The sequence below is a fragment of the Chenopodium quinoa genome, unplaced genomic scaffold (genome assembly GCF_001683475.1).
Source record: "Chenopodium quinoa cultivar QQ74 unplaced genomic scaffold, ASM168347v1, whole genome shotgun sequence".
Lineage (NCBI taxonomy): Eukaryota > Viridiplantae > Streptophyta > Magnoliopsida > Caryophyllales > Amaranthaceae > Chenopodium > Chenopodium quinoa.
The window spans coordinates 293,883-317,710 of NW_018742556.1; the positions used below are offsets into that span (position 1 = coordinate 293,883).

The following is a 23,828-nucleotide window of genomic DNA, read 5'->3' on the forward strand; positions in this document are numbered from 1 at the left end:
TTCACAAACAGAGAAAGCAGTTACCAAGTAGTATAACTTTGCTTGACTAGGAGGTACAAATTACGCAAAATGTAAATGCATTCAACCATATATCACAATTTCCAAAAATATATCAACTCTTGATTGTTACTTCTAACTCTTGAAACATGCAAATTTGATAAGAGTGATAGACAACCCAAGTTTGACAGCTATCAGCTGTTTGCAAATTTTGGGGTGAATAATGTGCTCTGAGCTCTACAGTCTAGGTTGAGGACTTTGGGATTCCAATGACCATTTTGGTGGATGTATTCTGTAATTAGAAGACGACTCAACTGTCTCCTTCACTTGATGATCTCCCGCAATATCCTCTGGAAATGCATTTGGATTGGTTTTTATACAGCTTTGCAATGCCACAAATGGATGCACACAATCTGAGCCCTGAAAACAAAGAAACAAAAGGCATGACTCAATCATGACCCAGCTAAGGAGATGTCCTCAATTGCTCGAAAGAATCAATTGCATCGATAATTCCATTACAGATTATTAACCAAATTTACAAACATTATTTCCTTCCCAGTCCTCACATGAATAGTCACACCATCTACACTATAGTGTAACCTCCACCCATAAACATTAATGATCATTAACCAGTTATTCTTGAAATATTAATCAAACTTTTTCACTGGAATTGAGTTAGATTGCATGAATTGTAACTAAATTACACATCACTGTATTGCCTTTCAAAGATAATACTATGAAAAAAGCTGTTAATAGATTCTATAGAGAAACTAACAAACCACTATCCTACCATGTGCACTCACCTTTTCTTCCGCAGTGCTCATAAGAAAACAGAGGAAGGCCTCCGAAAATTGACTACCACATGGGCCTTTTTGCAAGTCAGCTATACATGGGCATTCCAACGCCTTTCTAGCTTTTGAATCAATAGACTGTAAGTAATACATACAGCTCATTTAGGAAAGAACAATAAAATACATGGAGAAACGATCTTGAAGATATAACAAAGATACTTCAAAAGAGCTCAATTACCTCAGTCTCGCTATCACCGTTTGCTGCTGCCTCTGCAACACCAAAAGATATGATATAAGCTCAAAATACTAATAATACATCCATTAGAAATAACATGCACAAACATAGATTAAATTTCCAATTATAATCAATTTGACATATTATAAGAGACAAGAATAGCCTTGAAACATGTTAAGATACTACTGTAATGCCCAGCTCCTGTCAATTATTGGGATATGCATTCAGCACAACTAGCCTTAACCATACACCCAACCAAGTCAAGCACATGTCTCTGCCAATGGATATATAGCCTAAATGACTAAGTAATCTTTCAACCTAGAAACTACTTACACAGAACAATTACCTCCATTGCCTTCCTTTGCTAAGGTGGATTGTGGTTCACTTCTGCTTTTACTGTATACATATACAATTAATCTATACAAAAATTAACTCTAGATCACGATAACATAAAGCCACATCATACATTCATACCAAGCCTTGCTAAGAGCAAAAAGGGCGACAACACAGCAACACTGAAATGTGGGAATGAGGCCTAAAGAAGTCCTCTATGGCTGTTATCAAGAGAGAAATTCGGAGTTCTTGAACCAACAGCTATAGACTGGACCTCCCCTTTTCAAACCCCTAAACAGTTCAGACAATATATCTTACATCAAAGTGCTTTGGAATCTCTTACACTACAAAGACAAGTAGACAACCCACACATGACCAAATGCTTTGGGAACAAGCTTACCAAATAGCCAACCTTAGCCTAAATCCGCATAAAATGAAGGCTATAGTCAATGCTAGCAGAAAAAAAAGATAGTCCCATCTCATACATCTATTTACGGACAAACGACAATTAAACACTTTGAAGAGGTTAAAAGGTTACGACTGGTACGAGGTTTCAACCGAATGACCACCCAACAACAATGTCTTATAGAAACAAATCAAGATAAGAATCCAACGACACTACAGAGTGCAGACAGTTTCAATCACTGGATAAATAACAACCCAAATAAAACCAACATGCCTATTCACATCTATTATACATCCATGCCCTGTCTTTTCGGCTCATTTCATGACCCAAACTAACAACCTTCAAGAAAGCATCTTATATAAGCATAACATAACATCCTTCACTTGTTGCTAATTTTTGAAGATGGAAGAACAGCATATCATTAAACTAAAAGTTGTTATTAGTAGCCTCTAAATTGCATATAATTTACTCAAAAGTTCCAAACACTTCATTGGAGTTAATTATGAATTTCATATACACAAATACTATATTATTCTGGCGAAAACTATAAGGCAAAATAAAAAAAAATGACATATCAATTCTGATCAATCTTTAAAATTTAACAGTGGATCAAACTTTATCAGTCAAGACCAATTCCTAGAATATTATTACTGTTATCAATCAAACTCCCCAGAATGTTCCCATCGATATTTCTGGATTCTAATCAATCGTTACATTTAACAGAAAATCAATAAACTAAGGAGGGTAATTTTGCAGAAAAAGTGCAATCAAATTAATCATATCAAAGTTGAACGAAACCCCAAAAGAAGATTGGAAGGAAATAGACCTGCAATTAGAGATTCCATGGAAGAAGGTGGGGCCTTTGAGGTATCATCAATGGCGGGCGCGGAAGTGTGACTTTGAGATTGACCCATTTTCTACTTCTCTAGCTTTGCTGCTCACGAGTTATTTAGTTGCTAGGGTCACCGAGTTAATCTCATTGCCTCATTGGTAAGGAAAAACAAGAGAATTGAGAATCGAGGAAAGGGAAAAGAAAGGAAATAGTGTTTTTATTTTCCAACATTAGGTTTATAAAGGAAAAGGTCCCTGTTAATCTAGCTTGGTAGGAGGAACCTTTGACCAATTTTCAAAGGAAGAGAAAACTAAAATTTTTAAACCCTATTTTCGCTTATTTTATTTAAAATAATCATTACAAAAAACGCAAAAGGCTAAATTTCACTTGCTTTTAAATAAAATAAAAGACATTTGAAAAAAATGATTTAAATAAGCCAACTTTAAGATCGGAAAATAAAATAATCCCATCTAATTTTTTTTTCTCTATCTAGATCTTCTCTTTCGATCTCTCCATGCTTCCCCTGCTATGGCGAGGAAGAAGAATTAAGGGAAACCAGGCCTCAAAGAACAAGGAATCAATAATTGATCTTTGTAAGCTTGTTGTGGATTCATGTAGTCCAATTGTTGAAGGATAGAAAACTAGGTCGAAATGAGATGATATTGCTGAGGAATTGGACTCTTGTTCTTTAAGTATATGATTTGACACTAAATCGGGTAGTTCTACATGGTATGTATGTTGGTCATTTGCAAATTCCTTCGATCTCCTTCATATCTAGGTTTTTGGATGACATTATTTACATCATTAATAATTTCTTTTCCAATTTTATTATTATTCACTAACTTATTATCAATTCTTTGCTGGACAACTTCTATAGGTCTAGTGTAGACACATAATCAAATCTCCTTGACCCAAACTTGGTGATGAGTGGCCTTTTTACCGCCAATTGGCCATGTTGCAATATTTATTTTAATCCACCTAATGCAATTCATTGCTAGCCCAAACACTCATTTAAACCCTTTCATAGCAAAAAAATCCACAACTTTTGCCTCATTTCTCAATTCTTGACCGCAATCCAAAACCGAGCAAATTTAATTTTTCTCCATCAGCAAAAATATTTCTTCAGAGTTAATCTTTTCCGTACCTAGCCTATAAATATGGACTTGTTTTTAGGGTTAAACATAATAATATGACAGCATTACAAGTCTATTATTACAACATAATTCGACACATCCCTTTCAAGCAATTTGAAATTTCTTTGCAATGCTTGAAGTTCTACTCTTTTACTTAGGTGTAAAAGGTTTAATATTAATATGTCTATTTATATAGTGATTTACCCTCATCCCTTGGTTATATTTAGGAGTATTTTTGACTCTACGGAGTCACTTTTATTACTAATGTGCGTTTTCTATTGTTTTTGTAGATTTGATATTGTTTTATAGGAAATTGCAGATTTGGAGTTTTTTCGTAGACTTATTGGAGCCACTATGAGCATTGGAGAAGTATGACAACATTTCGAAGCCCATGACCGAGTTGGAGTAATCAAACCGGTGATTAAGGGCTCGACGAAGAAGAGTTCGAGGCATTGGACCAAGTTATAAAGACTCAAGGAGGAAATCCGGATTGGGCCAAGATATAGCCCAATCGAGAAGTCCTTTGCCCGACCAAGAAGGCCCTCCCCCTGAGGCGCGCTCGGCCGAGCGAGGTAGAAGGAGGATGGCTGCCCTTCGCCCTAAAGCGTGCCCGACCGGGCGCGAGCGAGGATCCCATTAGAAAAAAGGTGCGCCCAGCCAGTGAAGCCTTGCCCGACCATGCGCGTGTTTCTAAGGGATGTTTAACGTCGTTTTTTTTTCAACGTAGGATTTTCTAGCTTAGTATAAACATGTTTTTGTTAAGCTAGATACGATTACGTTTTTTCATTGGTTAATTTCTCAGATTTAATTTAATTTTAAGCTTTGGATTATTACTCTTGTTCTCTCTCTATACTTTTGGTTTATGCAATTCATAATTTTCGATTATTACTTTGGTAACAATTTCTTCCCTTTTTATTTTCAGTAATGTAACTGCTTTGATTAATCATGTCTTGCTTATTTGATTTGCTTAGTTTAGATTTTAACATGCGTGAGTAGTTTTATTTCTAGGGTTTGGGGATCCATAAATAATATGAAGGGGTGATTATTTATTATTGATTGTCAATGCTTTGATTAATTTCTTATCAATTGATTTAATGCTTAGCAATAAGATTTGGCCAAGTTTAATTGTATGAGTTATATATGCAATATTAATACGAGATTCGAGAGATGAGAACTGATGTTTAGGCTTAGTTTCAATAGGCCGGTTAATTTATTAATGGTTAAGTCAAGATTCGAGAGATGCGATTTAATGCCAGTAGATTAATTCTGTGATTGTAATACGTAGCGAAAGCCCTTTATGATCTGATTAATTAATGCATTGATAAATTTTTGTGTTTTACCCTTGAATATTATTTATTGGTGAACCTATATCCTAGGTTTTGATTTATTGATTTCTCCCTAGTTTAATTTGCTTTAGTTTATTTATTCTCCTTAATTTAATTCCCTTAACAACAATTTGATTACTTGATGATTTAGATTATATTAATTAATTAGGAATAGAATGACTTGTTTCCCTGTGTATTCGACTCTATACTTCCCTATCTGTTTTAGTTAGAGGAGTTAGGAATTACTTTTGATTAGGAGATACAACTTTATTCTGTCAAATATCCGTGTGTTTTAAAGCTATCTCTATTTTTATAATTATAATTATTGCAATTTAATTTATATTTTATAATTATAATTATTGCAATATACAATATAGGTGGTAAAATTTAGTGTTTTGGGAAAAAATAAAGTAGGTGGTAAATTTAAAAAAAAAAAAAAAAAAAACCTACTGTTGGTGGTATTACTAAACTTGTCAAAAAAATCCTTTTATTTAATTTGCTAGTAACATGAAAAGTTTACAATTATGATTTGGATGCCTTGATTCCTAATAATATTATTGTTTTGCTACCAATATATATGTTGTATGTTTGATGTATTTTGATCACTTTTGCATGTTTTAACAAGAATATGTAATTGAAAATCATGCATATAGATAATTTGGACAATTGATTTGTGTTCCCTTTTAGTATTTTAAACTTAATAAGTGATCACAATATTTAGAATTATATGTGCATTAAATATTTAAATATTCAACCAACTTAATAACATTAGTTTGGAGTGAATTGAACTTTGATTGTATGTCAATTGAAACGCAAATTAATACTATCAACTTATGCTTTAAATTCAATAACTAGTTTGGGGCCTGATCGATGCCCCGGGTTATGTTTAAATACAAAATGAAAAAATTACCTTGAGTTTAAATAATATTTTGAAACCAATTCCTTAAGTTTAACCAATTCCTTGAGAGCTACAGTAATATTTGTTTTACAATTAAGTGAGGAATTACATATAATGTTTAATGAAAAGTTACAATTCATATATCATTGTTAATTAAGTAATAGAGTGACATTAATTGCGGAATAGTAGTAATAAAAAGTTGGGAATTTCAAGTGACGTAATGGTTCAAATCTAATCCAAATACTAATGTGTTGTCATCATCTATGTGGCGCTATGTCATAAATGTTATGTTGGCAAAGTATGACACATGTTATTGATAAGTTAATCCCTTGGATTTTAATATTATTATAGATTTGATCTTCTACATAATTAAGAATTGAGCCAAAGTTATTAGTGTTATTATCGAGTATATATATGATAACGTTTTGTACTCAGTATATGTCCTAGAATTATCCTAAATTGCTCGATTACTTACAAATTTAACATAACGATACATCGATACTTAAATTAATAACAATAATATTGATTTTTTTAATAACAAAGTTTACTTATAACCAGTACACAAGCTCGCTGATTTAATCGGAATACAATAACTTTGTACTTTAGAACTTATATACGGAGTACTACTGAAACAACTAAACGATACCTCAAAAACAAGAATGAATTACGAGTAACATATACCGATATTAATATTCTAATAGCAGTGTTGTACTCTAAATAACAATATCAAAACAGTCAATGATGTTTTTCCAACACTTAAGTGATCGACAAAAAGTTCCCACCGCGGTATAGAGTCTATAGACGACCATACATGGTAATGACTAGTGGGCAATACTTCCTCATCATCCATATTATATAATATAAGAGGCACAGATTATACCTGAACAAGTTACATAAATCAGATCTAAAATTGAGAACAGAAAACAAACAATAGTAAAAATTACCTGATCTAACTGACTGTAATCGAGTCCCTTTGGACCGTTACGAAATAAATCCAATAGATATGGAATTTCAGGACCAAGCTTATCCATGATTTCGAAGTACGCAACAGGAATAGCAAATGGAAATAACTTGATCAACTCCTTGTCAATGTTTTCAACATCGACATTGACCCTTCCGGCAGACCGCTATAAACCATGAACAAATGAATTTTTAAGTAATTACGACTTTCCAAAACTAAGAGAAAATATTTCTACAGTAGTATAAAAATCACCTTCATATGCTCTATATGTTCGTATACGTTTTTATGATATGGTATCATACCACTTGCCCTGCTGTACAAATAAAGATAACTATCGCAAAAGAATTTCCTATAAACAAATATAACAAAAACAAATACTAAATATCTTACTTTGCTTTGTCTTCATTCTAAGGTGAGGTGGTTGGAAAAAGGTTGTTGAAAAATAACCAATCAAATTTACTAGCCTTTGGAAATTTGGTAACACTTGGCAAATTGCATACCCAATCAACAATATCTTTCAGACAAATTAAGTCTTTCATAAAATTGTTGTTGTGTCGAATTATATAATTTAACATAATTTGTTAATTAACGAATAATTTACATATAATTTATAATATCATGTTGCTTGATGTTTATTATTATTTTTATTGCTTGATCACACCTTTTATGCATGTTTAAAGGGAATTTGTACTTGTAATCACGCTTAATAAGATAATTAATAATCTTGTTTAGGTTAATATGATTATAATTCAAGTGATCGCCAATAAAAGATTTGTTTGTGCATTAATATTCAACCAACATAGAAAAACAGGTTTAGGATTAATCTGATGATTGTATGTTAGTCAGATAGCGCAAATGAATACGAAAAGAATAAAGTAGAGGTCTATTATTATGGAAAGTTCAATCTCTTTTAGGTTGGATTTGTACCTTCATCCCTGAACTTCCAGTTATGGTTCCAGACCTATTGGAGTTAACGATCTCCTAGATCATTAAGGGGTGTAATCTTCACGGACATTTAAACGAATGGTTAAAGCACTTACCCAAGCCACTCAAAGACTTGGAGTGCAGCGCAAACATACGAAAAGGAGATTTGATGCCGTCTCCTTTAACGTATAAACAGTGAAGAAGATCTGCTCCGATATATAGCCCATTAAGATGCATGTCATACAATAACTTGGCGGTAGATCTTAAAACCCATCTCAGAGTTTTCCCTAACCTCAAGTAAGTAGACCCAAAACTCTCACAAACATCATTAGAATGGTCAAGATTCAAGATAAACTCAAATACAGGTATCCCAATGTCTTCCCCTATAGCGACTTCTTTCTTGACATCAGTTGAAAAAGAATACAATATTGGAGTAAAAGCAAAAGTATATCCTGCCTTATACCCTAATTTCACAGCCTCTTCTTTGGTAGCACACCCAAATACACTGACTTTAATTCCACTTATACTTCCCCCATAAACATCTTCATCCAAATGATGTTCCTGCCAACTCACTCTTTATAATACATCTACAAAAATAATAAATTAGAAAGCTTATACTTAGGTATCATATTTAATTGTTTATTGTAAATTTAATAATAATAATGATATGTGAACACATTATTGTATAATATGTAAAAGTATTAATTAACTTCAATGAAATAAAGTATCTTATGCTCTTTTTAGTAAAATCAGAATGAAGGTTTTAACGATCTTCTAATTTTGAAAATGATTCTTCAATTTGTTTCAAGATTATTATTTTTATACTTTTTCCGCTTTATATATATATATATATATATATATATATATATATATATATATATATATATATATATATATATATATATATATATATATATATATAACACAATTTTTAATCATGTATTTTTAGGATGAACAATTTCTTTTAAAAAAAATAACAACACCGGTAATAAGGATATGTATGTACCATGTGTTAAGTATTTTCTTAATCTGACTATTTACATTGTGTTAATCTCAACCTCAAAATACATGCTATAAGACTATGTTGCAACTAAAAATGAAGAAAGTATAAGTTAAATTAGGAGGTGTTTGACAAAAGTTAAAACCTATGAAAGCATCTCTAATGGTATACAAATAGAAACTTACTTGTAAATTAAATTAAATTATAAGCATATAGCTTACCATTAACCCATAACCATTAAAAACTTAATAACACTAGAATAAAATGCACTTGAATGTGTTAAAGAAAGAATTCGGACCCACCAATTCACAACACATCATATAGAATACATTCAAACTATCCTCACGCTTTTGCAACTAACGCATTCGAGTATTGTTGGATTAAAACTTCTCATCGAGTGTATATATCAAACTCTACCTTTTATCTATTTAATTAATATTTTTGGTCGGTAGGGTTTATAGTCTTATTGGATCAAACTTCTCATCGAGTAATAGGTCTCTCGACCCAAATTCGGGCTAGGCCCTTAAGGAGTGGAGGAAAGATAAGTGTAATTGAATTGAAGTATATACTTCATATTGTATGTCACAATACTCACAAGTCAGTTTTGTTCTAATTTATTAATTTCGCAATTGAAAAAAATCTACTCTGTACTTAATAATAATGTCAGTTTAACAAATTGCCTATTCTATTCTTTGAAAAAATATTACTTATTCTACATATACATGTACATGTAAATTCTATATTCTAAATTCCTAATTATTAAATTTTATATCATTTGATCCGTCACCAATGGGTTATTCATTTAGTGTGTTTTAAGGGTAACTTTATTAGGTTATAGAGGTTACTTAGGGCCTGTTCATTTCAACTTAATTTCAATTCAGTTCATAATTTCCTTCTCTCATAAATATTCATTTCAGCTCTATTCGGTTCAGTTCAGTTCAGCTCCAATCAGTTCAGTTCAGCTCCAATCAGTTCAGTTCAGTAATGTGACCAGGTCCTTAGTTAATAATATTGGGGTTACTATGTCATAATTGTCATAGAGGTTAACTTGTTATTTAAGAATAACTCAATAAGAATAATAAGAAGTTACCCTGTTAGTATAATAAGGGTTTCTTCGTTTTTAACAAGTATTTATATGTTATACCATTTGGCTAAGCTAGCTGCGCAAAACAAAAAAGCGCTATTTTTTTTTTATAAAAAAATCCCAACTTCTAAATTTAATTTTTTTTAAACAAGACATAGATTGATAGATACATTTTACAGGTTGCCCTATTATTGGATATATATAATACGATTAGTAACTAATTATTATTTTATAGTATTAAGAATTGTTGTATTTTTTATGGAGTTTCGTTTTTTTTTTTTTTTTTTTTTTTTTTTTTTTTTTTTTTTTTTTTAGAATTTTAATAAAGTTCTATGTATCGTAAGACGGAATCTATATGTAAAATGTTCCTCACCGAATGTCTTCAGATTCAACCAGAGTTGCACTTGATGAAACTTTCTCGCTATCCTTATTGTTGCTGTTTTGTTGTTGCTTCTCTGAGTATATAGAGCTACTACGTATTACATTGGGAAAAAAAATGGAAAATAACACTGAACCTAAAATAAAAGGCAAGACTTACTCTTTCCTTTCTTTCTCGTCATTTTTTTTTTAAAGAAATGTTGAATTTGACAATTAATACTTGGATGATGTCCTGTGTGATGTAACATCAAATAAATACACAATTCATCAACATAGCAAATTAAATTCATAAAAACAGCAACATCAAACTTCATTCAATTCATATTCAAAATATTCTAACCAGTAATGAACAAAACCTAACCTATTACAGTAGTAGAAAAGTGTCTGTTTGTAAAGGGCAAAAACAACCTATTCGTATGTAACTGGCAAAGGACGATACGTATACGGTCGTTACAGATAACTATTTATTAACGGGCACTTGTGTTACCTGTTACAAATAAGTAGTTATTTGTAATAGGCACTTTTGCCGGTCGTTACAAATAGTGAATTTTTTTTTTTTGAGTAAATTTCGACAACCTATATATATTTGAACAATTTAGAACCTGTTATTATAAACCTATGCCCTATACAACCCTATATGTAAAATATTTTTCTTTTAGTTAAACTTTATAAATTAAACTTATACTCGTATAAGTTAATAAAACATACAACCTTCGTTACATTATTCTACATTTCTACCTAATAATTATGGTTTAAATAAATATTTTGATCTAAAGTATTGCACTAGTTCTTGAATCACATTCAACTTGACATCATCATTAAAGACTTTTCAACTAAATTAAGGAAATAACACTCATAACATCCTTAATATACTTATATTTTATTTATATGACTTATCAACTAAATATGACAAAGTAAGTTTTAGGAGCATTAAGCCAAAAGGGTTCAAAAGTAGCCTAAAGGACTTCTATCTTTCCAATCTTTTGTGTTTTTATCCAAATTACAAAAATAACACTTATAACATCCTTAATATACTTATATTTTGGTATATATGACTTGAAATCAATTAAATTTGACAATTACTAATTTTCCAGAGCATTTTAAGCCAAAAAGGGTTTAAAAGTAGCTTAAGGGGCTTCTATAGTTCTATCTTTCCCATCTTACATGTTTTCATCCAAATTATTGAAATGACACTCCTAATATCCTTAATATACTTATATTTTGGTTAATACAACTTGTAATCAATTAAATATGACAGGTCAGTTAGTTTTGGAAGCATTTTAAGCCAAAAAGGGTTCAAAAGTATATATCTTTCCCATCTTTTATGATTTCATCCAAATTAATGAAATAACACTCATAACATCCTTAAAATACTTATGTTTTAGTATATATGAATTGAAATCAATTGAATTATTTGAATATGACAAGTTAGTAAGCTTTGGGAGCATTTGAAGCAAAAAATGGTTCAAAAATAACAAAAGAGTCTTCTAATAACAAAAGAGTCTTCTATCTTTCCCATCAATTCTACCTTTTCCATCCAAATAACAAAAATAACACTCATAAAATCCTTAATGTACTTATATTTTGAATTATATGACTTGAAATCAATTAAATAAGATAAGTTAATAAGTTTTGAGATCAATTTAAGCCAAAGAGGGATCAAAAGTAGCCTAAGGGAATTCTACCTTTCCCATCTTTCATGTTTTCATCCAAATTAAAGAAATACTCATAGCATCCTTAATACACTTATATTTTGGTATATATGACTTGAAATCAATTAAATATGACAAGAATTCAATGGAACAATGCAATGCACTAATTAAACCACAAACAAGTTCCCAAATCAATTACTCGTACCAAATTAACAAAAATACCCAAAACTCGAAATTTGAACACCAAAAATTTGCAACATATAGTAGGAGCCAATCATGAGCCACGGCAGACCAAATTGTGCATGATATTAAATTTAAACACCAATTCCCAATTTCCCACTTCTAAAGAATCAAATTGACACTAATTGAAGCAATAATATCTGGCGATGGAAGCTGCCCCATAGTAGATACAGTACCAAATATAGACACATCAAAACAAACCTTAAAAGCCTCATCATTCTACCTCCACACCTCTAAGCTAATTTCTCACTTGAAATTGCAAAATAATAATAATAATAATAATAATAATTTTTTTAAAAAAAATCATACTCAAATTCCTCACATTTCTGACATTATATTATACAACCAAACATTGCATTATTTCGTTCCCTTCATCAAAAAAGCAAGCTACAAATTGAAAAAAGTAAAATGCTGTTGAAATAATAAAATAGAGATGAGAGAAGGGAAAGAATAATAAAAGTTGTATTCAATCCATTTTAAAATTTTACTACATTGCAACATATATATAGTGCAAAATATAACTAAAAATAAGGAACATAATCCCATGATCATTGATCATGCTAACATTAACCCCCACTAAACTAACCCACTACTGTTGTGATTCCACTAACATTAGGAGTTAACTAACCACTAACAATTTGAAGCAAATATTCCAACACACCCCCTTGCTTCAAATTGGATTACAATGACTATTCGATTTTCATGCTTGATCTCGACGAAATTTTCTTTTGCTTTTACAGCATTTTGTGATGCACATCTCATCACCAACACAATTTTGATGGTTCACATTATCACCAACATGATATTCTCGGAGCACTTCTCTCCGCACAACTAATCCTCGACATTTTTTTATTGATGCACTTCTCATCAATTACTTGATCTTGTTGATGCACGTTATCATCAACTTATATTCAATGGAGCACATCTCTCCATTAACTCTCTTTGACATTGTCCTCCAATTGACCATGTCACCTTGCATCATACCAAACATCTTTGGTATTATCTTGGAAACCATCTCTTCATTGATTACGACTTCCATACCTTCATGGGCTAAAAGGGAACCCATCAACACACCACACTAACCATTACTTCCATGGTTAAACACACAAAAAAATACTCACAAAAATATTTCACTCGAAAAAAAAAATATTGCTCTCAAACAATGAGATCAAGCTGCGTTGCTTGTCTCCTTACTCGATATATATTTTTTTTAATACTCTCTATCTCTCTCTCTCTTTTTTCTTTTTCTTCATCTCTTTTCCTTCCCTTTTTTTTTTTTTTCTTACCCGGATCTAACCTGAAGCTCTTGATACTTGAAATAATAAAATAGAGATGAGAGAAGGGAAAGAATAATAAAAGTTGTATTCAATCCATTTTAAAATTGTACTACATTGCAACATATATATAGTGCAAAATATAACTAAAAATAAGGAACATAATCCCATGATCATTGATCATGCTAACATTAACCCCCCACTAAACTAACCCACTATTGTTATGATTCCACTAACATTAGGAATTAACTAACCACTAAGAGCATAGTCAATGGATGCCCAAGCTAATGGTGGTCATCATATTTTTTATTACTTTCTCTCTCTTTCACCTCATTTATGCCCAACTCTCATGCCCATACACTCACATTGGTTGCCCTCCAAATTTGTGGGCATTGATTCTCCTTTCCTTCCATTCCCATGTGAGTCTTCATCAATTGAAAAAAAAAAAAAAAAAAAAACTAAACCTCCTCTCTTTGTTGGACAAGTAGCGAAATACCACTAAATGCCCACACTTAACAAATGGTCATGGCCATGACCTGGTCATGAACCTCACGAAAAGTACAACTTTTTTATTTTTTAAGTTTTTTTTATTTTTCTCTCTCTTCATGCCCACCCAAAATGGGCAACCATTGACTATACTCTAACAATTTGAAGCAAATAGTCCAACAAATGCAACTATCAAAATCCAAATCCACCAAAAAAAAAAAAAAAAGAAGAGAGAGAGAGAAAAACAGTAAAAGGGGTAATTCTTCCTTACCAGAACAGAAGCTTTTGAGCCAACAAACAACCAAAAGGTCAGCAAACTTGCAACTTTTTCATTTGGTGAAAATGACCCAGAATTTTTTTTTTTTTTTTTTTTTTTGAAAATAAAAATAAATAAACATTGAAAAATAAGAAATGAAGAAAAACCCACAGAAATCTCAACTAAAAATGACACTAACCCAGAAAAATGTAGACACTAATGTGGGTAGCAATCAACACCAGCATTGAAACAAATACAACATTATTGGCTCACTTTTATAGAAAAAAATACAAGGGACACAAACTAGAACAATACACAATTTAATCAGTCTATCACAATTAGTACACTATTTGCTCACTTAAATTGTAGACATACCCGAATAAATAATAAAAGTTGTATATGGTCGAGAATAAATGAGCGAATTACCTGATATGCCGATTAGGAAAGTAAATTGATTTTAACAACAAAAAACTTTAAAATCAAAATTCTGAATAATTCCACAATACTCTTTTACAGTATTTAACAAAATAATCCAAGAAAATCAAAAATTTATAATCAGTAAGTAAGTCAAAATTAACCTGTTAAAAGCTTCATATACACGCCAAATTCCAACAAAATATTGGAATTAATAAAACAAATACAAACGAAATTCGGAAATACCTTAAAATCAACAATTGAAAAATAACATCTCAATTTTGGATTTTCATACTTAATCGGAAAACCCTATCAATAATTGTGTGAGATTATAGTCAATCATGGAGAATAATGAAAGGAAGAAATTGTAAAATTTGAAATTTGAAATTTGAGTAGAGGAGAGAGAAAATTACCAGCACCTGGAGACCGCGGTGGACTCACGAAAGGAGGAGAAGAGATCCACCAGAAAGGGAGGAGCGAGGGAGAAAGGGAGTTGCGCTTCAATGGTGAAAGGGAGTTGCACTTCAATGGAGAAGGGGACCGAGTAGAGCAGAGAGAGAAAGGGGAAACCGGGAAAGTTAAGGGTTTGATTTTACAAAATTATTTGCAACGCTCATCTTATCTTAGTTACGAATACAGAAGGCAAATTGCTTTAACTTTATTATTTATAACGCGGCGTTACAGAAAGCTTATTATTTGTAACGGGCAATATCCGTTACAAAAAACTTATTACTACCTCCGTTTCATGTTATTTGTAACATTTTCCCAAAACAGAAATCACAAGTTTTCTCTTTTAGTAAATTTTTTGTGTGAAATTAGTTATTAAAATCCCGATTTAAATCTTCGGATCTTACGATTTTATGATTCATATAGGTCATACAATTCGATTCACTTATCTACCCGATTTTACATATTTTTCTTAACTAACGAAATCCTTACAAGTTTAAAACATGTTTATATAGTTTTATAAATATATATTATCAAGTATTGATTGCTTAATGGGTAAAATAACTAGTATTTACCAATAATAATTACTCTAGGTTTCAACTCATAATTTCAATATATCTAATTAAATTTAGATTTGACGTCTTGATTATGCATGTCGATAGAATCTTACGATTATACGACTCGATTTCACGATTCGATTCTGATAGCCCCTTCCGATTCAAAGTAGAATCCCGATTTTAATAACCTTCCACCATACCCTTATTAAATTTTACTTAACTTCAATAAACAACATATTAATTCTTTAACCCAAATTAATTTATCCATAATTAAAACCCTAACCCACAGTCTCTCTCCTCCCTCACAACCATTTCCATCACCAAATTTTCTCTCTCCTCCTTCTCAACAACCAGTAGCAGCAGCCTTATTCTCTTTTCTATCTCTTCTCTCACAACCACCACACCACCACCACCACTTTTAAAATCTAAATTAGTGGTGGTTTGTTGGGGTTTCGGTTTGTTGGAGGTGGTAAGGTGATTGTTTCGGGTCGTTGGTGGTCGGTTGGTCGGTGGTGGTCGTGCAAGTTGGTTGGGTGGGTTCGTTGGTGGTCGGTTGGCCGGTGGTACGGTGGTCGTGCGAGTTGGTTGGGTGGGTTCGTTGATGGTCGTGCAAGTTGGTTGGGTGGGTTCGTTGATGGTCGTGCAAGTTGGTTTGGTGGGTTCATTGGTGGTTGGTTGGTCGGTGGTACGGTGGTCGTGCGAGTTAGTTAGGTGGGTTTGTTGGTGGTCAGCTGGTCGGTGGTGGTCATGCGAGTTGGTTGGATAGGTTCGTTGGTGGTTGGCTAGTTGGTGGTGGTCGTGCGAGTTAATTGGGGTTTCGATTAGTTGGAGGTGGTAAGGTGGTTGGCTGGTAGTCGGTGATCGTGCGAGTTGGTTGGGTGGGTTCGTTGGTGGTGGTCGGTGACGTGGGGATTCAATTGGTGGTGGTGCGAGGTGGTTGGGTGGGTTTTGGGTAGTTGTGGTGGGGTTTTAGATATTAATGGTGGTGAGAGGGTGGTTACAAGGTGGGTGTTGGTGGTGTTTATTTTCTCACTCATCCAATTACTCAAATGTCTTTTTTTTACTAATCTTTGCTTAAGAAATTTTGTCTTGGGGAATGTGCAACCAAGTTTGTAGTAGATTTTATGAAAGAAAATTTTGAATTTTGGTACCTAAAAAATGGACCTAATTGTATTTTCGCACCCGTTTAAAACTTTATTTTATTTTGGTACCCATCAAAGTGTAAAATTATAGGTTTTGGTACCTCCGTTCATGTTCGGTTAACGTTTCCGTAAGTGGGGCCTAGCCATAGTCCTCTCACCTCCCAGCCACCCTTAGCCTCCCTCCCACTTCCCTGTGTGGCTGCCGGCAACCCCGATAACCACCTTCCAGCCACCAAAACACCAAATATCAAGTGCGCTACCAACCATATCAGCCTGTCTCCACGGCCAGGCCAAAGCCTAGCCACAACAGCCTGCCGCCGCGGCCAAGCACGCAGCCCACAGTCACCAAAGACACCGAACACACTCCAGCCACCACCACTCGAAACTCCCTAATTTACCTCAAATTTGCCGCTCCATCACATCACCACCACCAAAATTACCTCCTACAACACTGACAAGCTAAAGTCGTATCACCTAATCAAAAGTAATTCCTAAGTCTTCTAACTAATGTAGATAGGGAAGTAGGGTCGAATCCACAGGGAAACAAGTTTTTCTTTCCCTAATTAATTATTATAATCTAAATTATCATGTAACCAAAATATTGTTGTGAGGGGAATTAAACTAAGGAGAATAAGTAGGGAGAAATCAATAATAAAAAGCCTAGGGTCACAGGTTCACCAATAATTAATATTTCGGGATAAAACAAAATAATTAATAATTAATATTGCAAACATAACATGATTAACTGGCTCTCGCAATTTATTAATCAACATAGATCTAACAGGCTCTCGCAATTTACTAGATCTAAGTTCATATTGAAAATAGCCTTTAATATCAAATTAAAATCTGCTCGATTCATCAATTCAATATTGCTATACTTTTACAGTCAAAGCACATCTGCTCGATTCATAATCTAATTGTAAAGAATTAAAACAATTCAATAAGAAATTATCATGCAATATCAATAATCAACTAAAAGAAATTATCCCTTCATATTAATTATGGATCCCCCAAGTACCCTAGAAATAAACTATTCGCACATAATTAAATCTAAACTAAACAAAGCAATTAAAGTGCATGATAAAAACAATAAAAAGAAGGTAAAAAGCAATAATAATGAAAACTAGAGAAAAGCAATCGGAGAAGAATTGAAGTAAAATAAAAACATAAAACAGAGTTGCGGAAAACGAACAAAGAAAACAATCTAAACTAAAACAATCTAACCATCTAAAACTACCTAGGAAAAACTACTATTACTCCTACTTAAATAAGAAAAGAAATAGGAGTTTTAATCCAAGTCAACTACTTCTAATTCCCACTCAAAACCAAGGCTGCGTGAATTTGGAGCAAAACAACGAAGCCGAATTGGCAAGAAAGAACGCTGGAGGACATCTCAATGAGTCTTGGCTACATACTAATGTAGCTATTATAGCTGCAACCAAACGCGCGACCCAAATCAAATAACCCAGATAATATATTTGCGACCCGCCTAAATCAACTCCACGCTCTATAAAATGAACATTTAGTTTAAACAAATGAACATCTAATAATAAAAAATGAACATGTAAAAAAATGAACATGTAATATTAAAAAGTGAACATGTTATAAAAAAAATGATTATTTATTAAAAAGGAACATGATTATCTAATCATATATTTGCTAAACCACGACCTTAAAAACGAACATTTAGTAAAAAAAAATGAACATGTAAAAAAAGGAATGTTCAGTTAATGAACGCGTAAAAAAAACGAACATTTAGTAATAAAAAGTGAACATGTCAAAAAAAGAAATGAACATTTAGTATACTCCCTCCGTTATGAATAACTCGCAACAATTACTAAAAATGGCCGGTACACATTACTTGCAACAAACTTATTTCTTTCCTTTTATGGTAAGTTTTTTTGTGTGATATTACAACATTACCCTTACTTTTTTTCTTTTCTAAACACCCTAATTAAACTACTGATTTTATCTTATTAACTTAAACCCTAACATTGATTTAATCACCTCCCATCTAAATTCATCATCACCTTCATTGGCAACGACCACCACCACCACCTTCATTGGCAACAACCACCACCACCACCAATCGCTACTATCGCCGGAAATCACTGTCATTGTCTTCTTCCTTGACGACGCCTTCATTTTCTCTCTCTTCCTTTTCTAGATCTGACTTTTTTTGGGTTCGTTGTGTGTTTGGTGGGTCGAATTTCTGGGTACGAATTTCAGGGTTTGGTGGTGTTGGGTTTGAATTTCATGGGTGGTTTCATGGGTTCGAATTTTTGGGTTTGAATTCGTGGGTGGTCTCGTGGTGCTCTGTGGTGGTGGGGGGGGGGGTTTGAATTCGTGGGTTGGATTCGTGGTGCTATGTGGTGATGGTGGGTTTGGTTTCGTGGGTTCAAATTTCTGGGTTTGTGGATGGTTTCATGGTGTTATGTGGTGGTGGTGGTGGTGGGTTTGAATTTGTGGTGCTGCTAAGTGGTGGTGGTGGTGGTGGTGGTACGGTGCTGGGTGGTTTCGCGGAGTTATGTGGTTGTGCTGGTAGGTGTTGGTGGTTTCGTGGTGCTGCCTGAGTGGTTGTGTTTGATTTGGTTTTTTTTTTTTTTTTTTTTTTTGTGGGGGAGTTGGATTAATACTAAACACATGCCCTTATTTTTCATTAATTACACTTAACAATCTTTTGCCTAGGAGTCCGCAATCATATTCTTTGTTGTGAGTAATTCGTAACGGAGGGAGTATTAGAAATGAACATCTATCATACAATCATAAAATAGCTAGACCATACCAAATAAAATGAACATTTCGTAAAAATATATGAGCACATTAAATAAATGATAATTTAGTATAAAAAAAACGTAAAAAAAATGAACACATCAAATAATATTATGAACATTTTAATATATTAAAATGAACATGATTTCATATATTCATATAGGTTCAAATTCATTGTATATAATTTTTAGAAAATAACACCACCAAAAAACACAAATTTTGATTATAACACCACAAAAACAAAAACTTTTATTATAACACCACAAAAATACTCACAAATTTGATTTCACCACCACTTAACGGATTTTTGGATGAAATCTGTTAGTGGGACCCACCACGTACACGTGTCAATAATCTATTGGTTTTTTTTTAAAAAAAAAAAAAAAAAAAAAAACTAAACCCTAGCCCAGCCTAACCACCACCACCGACGATCCTAACATCCACTGCCAGTGACCCCAATCCCCATCCCATCCCCACCAACGAAATCTCCAGCACCCGATCACGAGTCGTCCCTGAAACACACCAGCCCCAACCACCAACACAAAACTGGCGTTAAAACCCATCAAAGTCGAAAAGCAATGATTGAAAACCCCTAAAATCGACCATGGAAACCGACGAAGGGAACCCTTCACCCTCAAACGGTCGAGATCGACCATGGAAACCCCGAAAGGTCTATTTCCATGGCTGATTTGGACGTTTCAAGTGTGGAGGAAAGGGAGGTTTTCGCGGTGGTAGCGCTAGGTCGGCCTTTGCAGTGGTTTTGCAGTAGTTTGAAGGGCTTAGGGGGGTTTTCGGGGAGGGGGAAGAGGTAAGCGGTGGAGTAGGCGGTTATAGGGGTGGTAGTTTGGCTGGTTTGCCGGTTTTTGTAAGGGTAGGAGGTTCCGACAGCTGGGCAGGTGGTGCCGGTGGCGGGGCTGGCTGGGTTGCAGTTAGGGGTTAGTTTTTTTTTTTTTTTTTAATTTTTCCTTTTTTTTAATTAATTTAATCATTTAAACCAATAAACACTTGACACGTGTCTTCTAAAGGCCCCACTAACGGATTTCATCCAAAAATCCGTTAAGTGGTGGTGAAATCAAATTTGTGAGTTTTTTTGTGGTGTTATAATAAAAGTTTTTGTTTTTGTGGTGTTATAATCAAAATTTATGTTTTTTTGTGGTGTTATTTCTAAAAAAACCTATAATAAATTACGAAAAATAAAGCTAAAATAAATCGTTAAAATATGTTCATTTTTAGTCTACTAAATGTTCATTTTTATCTACTAAATGTTCATTTTGTACAAACTTGTTCAATTTTAAAGTACTTCGTGTTCATTTTTTTTACAGAAATTATACACAAGTTCAATTGTAATTATTTTAGCTCTAAAAATTTGAATATCCACTATAACTCTAATCTTGATTCATCATATAGACAATAATTATTGATCAATAACATGATAGATTTTTAATCACAATTGCAAAATTGATTGAAATCAACAATTTTGTAACATTCATATGCATATTCATAAACACAAAAAAAAATAATAAAAAAAGTTAAATCACCTCAAGATTCATAATCACGACGAAGATGATAACGATGGAGAATGCTTCAGTGGTGACGAATGGAGAATATCCAAAGTAGGACAAAGAAGTTTAAAGATTGAAGGAAAGTAATAAAGTAAACTTTTAAGAAAAGGGAAAAAAGAGGAGAGAGAAATTTTGAATTGAGAATAAACCAGAAGAGAGAGGAAATTAATAGAGCTAAGAAAGAAGAAGAGAGATAAAGTTAAATTATAAGGAAGAGAAAAAAAACGTATGTTTATTTTTTATATACTATATGTTCATATTTAAACCTGTTGCAGCTAGCTTAGCTACACTAGTGTGTAGCTAAGAATTTGCAAGGACCTCTCACCCGATCGGGCATCGTGTCGCCCGATCGGGCTTGCTTCCTTCACGCCAGCAGATTTCGGGCCATTTCCACTTGGGCCACTGTAATACCCCGTATTTTTAAGTCGTTTAATAATTATTAAATATGGATTTTTTGATATATTTTATCATACAAAATATTTATATGATAATTTTATATCTATATTTTATGATGATTTTAATTATACGAGCCAAGTCAAAATTTGTCGTACCCAAATCAATTTTCAACCGTTAAATTGTACCCGATTCAAACGACAAAGTACAAAATTCGCTATTTATATATGAGTTCAACTCATATGTATAGTACGTTAGTACTACACAAAAATATCTACTTCAATATATATATATATATATATATATATATATATATATATATATATATATATATATATATATATATATATATAAATGATGTTTGTTTTGATGTCAGTAAGGTGGGAGTTAATTACCCACTTGCCTTCTTCATTAATACTAAGGTTGAAGCATTCCCCCAATTTTCCTATAAATAGCCATGAATCCATCTCCTTCCAAACCGTCTCCTCCTTCTTTCCTCTTCATTTCTTTCTTTCATTATATCTTCTTTCATTCTAGCTTCCTTCTTTCATCAAGAGTTGGCCGAAATTCCACCATTACCGCCGCCTACCGTCGACGGCCACCGACCACCACAAGAGCAGCCCCCCCTCCTTCCTTGTATTGCACCGTAAGCCATATACTTCTTTCTCTAGTACTACTACTACTGCTTCTTCTTCTTCTTCTTCTTCTTCTTCTTCTTCTTCTTCTTATTACTGTTATTATTATTATTATTACTATTATTATTATTACTATTATTATTATCATTGTTGTTGTTGTTGTAAGTATTGTAGTTGTTGCTGTTGATATTTTTGCTACTACTACTACTACCTACGTACTACCTTATTATTATTATTATTATTATTATTAGCATGACTAGTACTCCTATTTTATACTACTACTACTACTCTTATTCCACGTACTACTATTACTACCTTTCCATTTATTATTATTATTATTATTATTATTATTATTATTATTATTATTATTATTATTATTATTATTATTGTTGTTGTTGTTGTTGTTAGTATTGTAGTGGTCCTGTTGAGTTGCTACTACTACAATTACTACTATCATACTACTACTTACCTACGTATCACTAATACCACTCTTATTATTATTAATAGTATAATTATTATTATTATTATTATTACGGATAGTTAAAGATTATTTCATAAATATAAGTGTTAATTTTATAAAAAGGTTATAATAATAAATTGTTCATGCACAACTAGTCAAAGTCGATAGTCTAAGTCCTTGTGTCTATGGGTTGAAAAGTATTTGATTAGGATTATTGGTTTGTTATAGGAGGAATTTCGGGTTCGAAATTAGGAGTTCTGTACTTGTGTGCAAGGATCAAGGTACGTACACGTGGCTAGATCTTTTAAAAAATGGCTTTTATATGCAACGTGTTTTACATGTTAAGTAATTTCGAACCATGTTTAAATAATTGTGAAATATATTTCGGTGAAGCATGTTTTAATCGTTTAATCTCAAATGTTAAAATATTTTATGGTTGATTATAAAGTTGTATTGATATTCAAGAATGAAATTTTATTGTTTTAATTTATCCCGAGTATGGGATATTGGAAAGTTTATTTATCAGGATTTATTCCTTGGATCTTTGGATTTTTAACTCCCACTACGCGGAGTAAGTTGAAGACTATGGACTTTGTATGACCTAGTCTTTCCCCTTGATAGCACTATGTAAAGGAGTTACTAGCTTGGGGGGTGTGCACACTTAGATGGGAAAATGATTTATGAAAATATGGACTGATCCATCCTATTCGGAATTATATTTGGAAAATTGGTTATTTCGGAAATTGGTTCTTCTGACAAGTTTTTATACATGAATTTCTATTCAGGAATGGTTTGGATAAATTATGATTTATTAAAGTTAAATCTCTTCGAAAGCATGTTTAATTAATTAAATTGATTTTACATGTCTAACATTGTATGTAATTAGCATTTTGGCTAATACGTATTTGTTTTGTTTTGGCTTGGCCCTACTTATCATTTTGATAAGTAGATAGGTGATGGCGATCGGACAACGTGAACTATATGCTGCATTGGGAATGATGGGCGGTGGTCACCTAGTTTAATTTAGTATACATAGTATTAGTGATGTAGCTATTTTGAAAGTGTATCAAACTGTTATTATTACTATTATTATTAATGAAAGTTAAGTACTATTTTTCGCTGCAAAACTCTGTTAAGCCTTACGTAATCACGTGGCGGTAATACTCCCATGTTACTCCCTAAAGTTGGATTATTATTGTAAATATTAGAGAGTAATTTGGGGGTGTTACAGCCACCTATGG

General features: G+C 32.7%; 1 protein-coding gene and 1 long non-coding RNA gene across 2 annotated transcripts; one reads left to right on the forward strand and one right to left on the reverse strand.

Moving 5' to 3' along the window:
• On the reverse strand, nt 1-2,847 carry LOC110720334 (mitochondrial intermembrane space import and assembly protein 40 homolog). The gene is made up of 4 exons (XM_021899344.1): nt 2,589-2,847; nt 1,027-1,058; nt 801-926; nt 1-417 (listed from the first exon to the last, which is right to left on the reverse strand). The coding sequence occupies exons 1-4, from the start codon at nt 2,674-2,676 to the stop codon at nt 235-237; spliced, it is 429 nt and encodes a 142-aa protein (XP_021755036.1). The 5' UTR covers nt 2,677-2,847; the 3' UTR covers nt 1-234.
• Nucleotides 2,848-21,868: 19,021 nt separating this feature from the next.
• On the forward strand, nt 21,869-23,614 carry LOC110720280. Its single transcript, XR_002511302.1, has 3 exons — nt 21,869-22,138; nt 22,816-22,868; nt 23,537-23,614. It is a non-coding gene; the product is annotated as an uncharacterized LOC110720280 (long non-coding RNA).
• Nucleotides 23,615-23,828: the final 214 nt, after the last annotated feature.

Bases quoted from the DNA above. Each gene is read 5' to 3' on its own strand.
- LOC110720334 (XM_021899344.1), bottom strand. From the start codon at position 2,676: ATGGGTCAATCTCAAAGTCACACTTCCGCGCCCGCCATTGATGATACC. The intron at 1,059-2,588 runs GTCTATTTCCTT...TTGGTGTTGCAG, and splicing joins CATGGAATCTCTAATTGCAG to AGGCAGCAGCAAACGGTGAT. The intron at 927-1,026 runs GTAATTGAGCTC...TATTACTTACAG, and splicing joins ACGGTGATAGCGAGACTGAG to TCTATTGATTCAAAAGCTAG.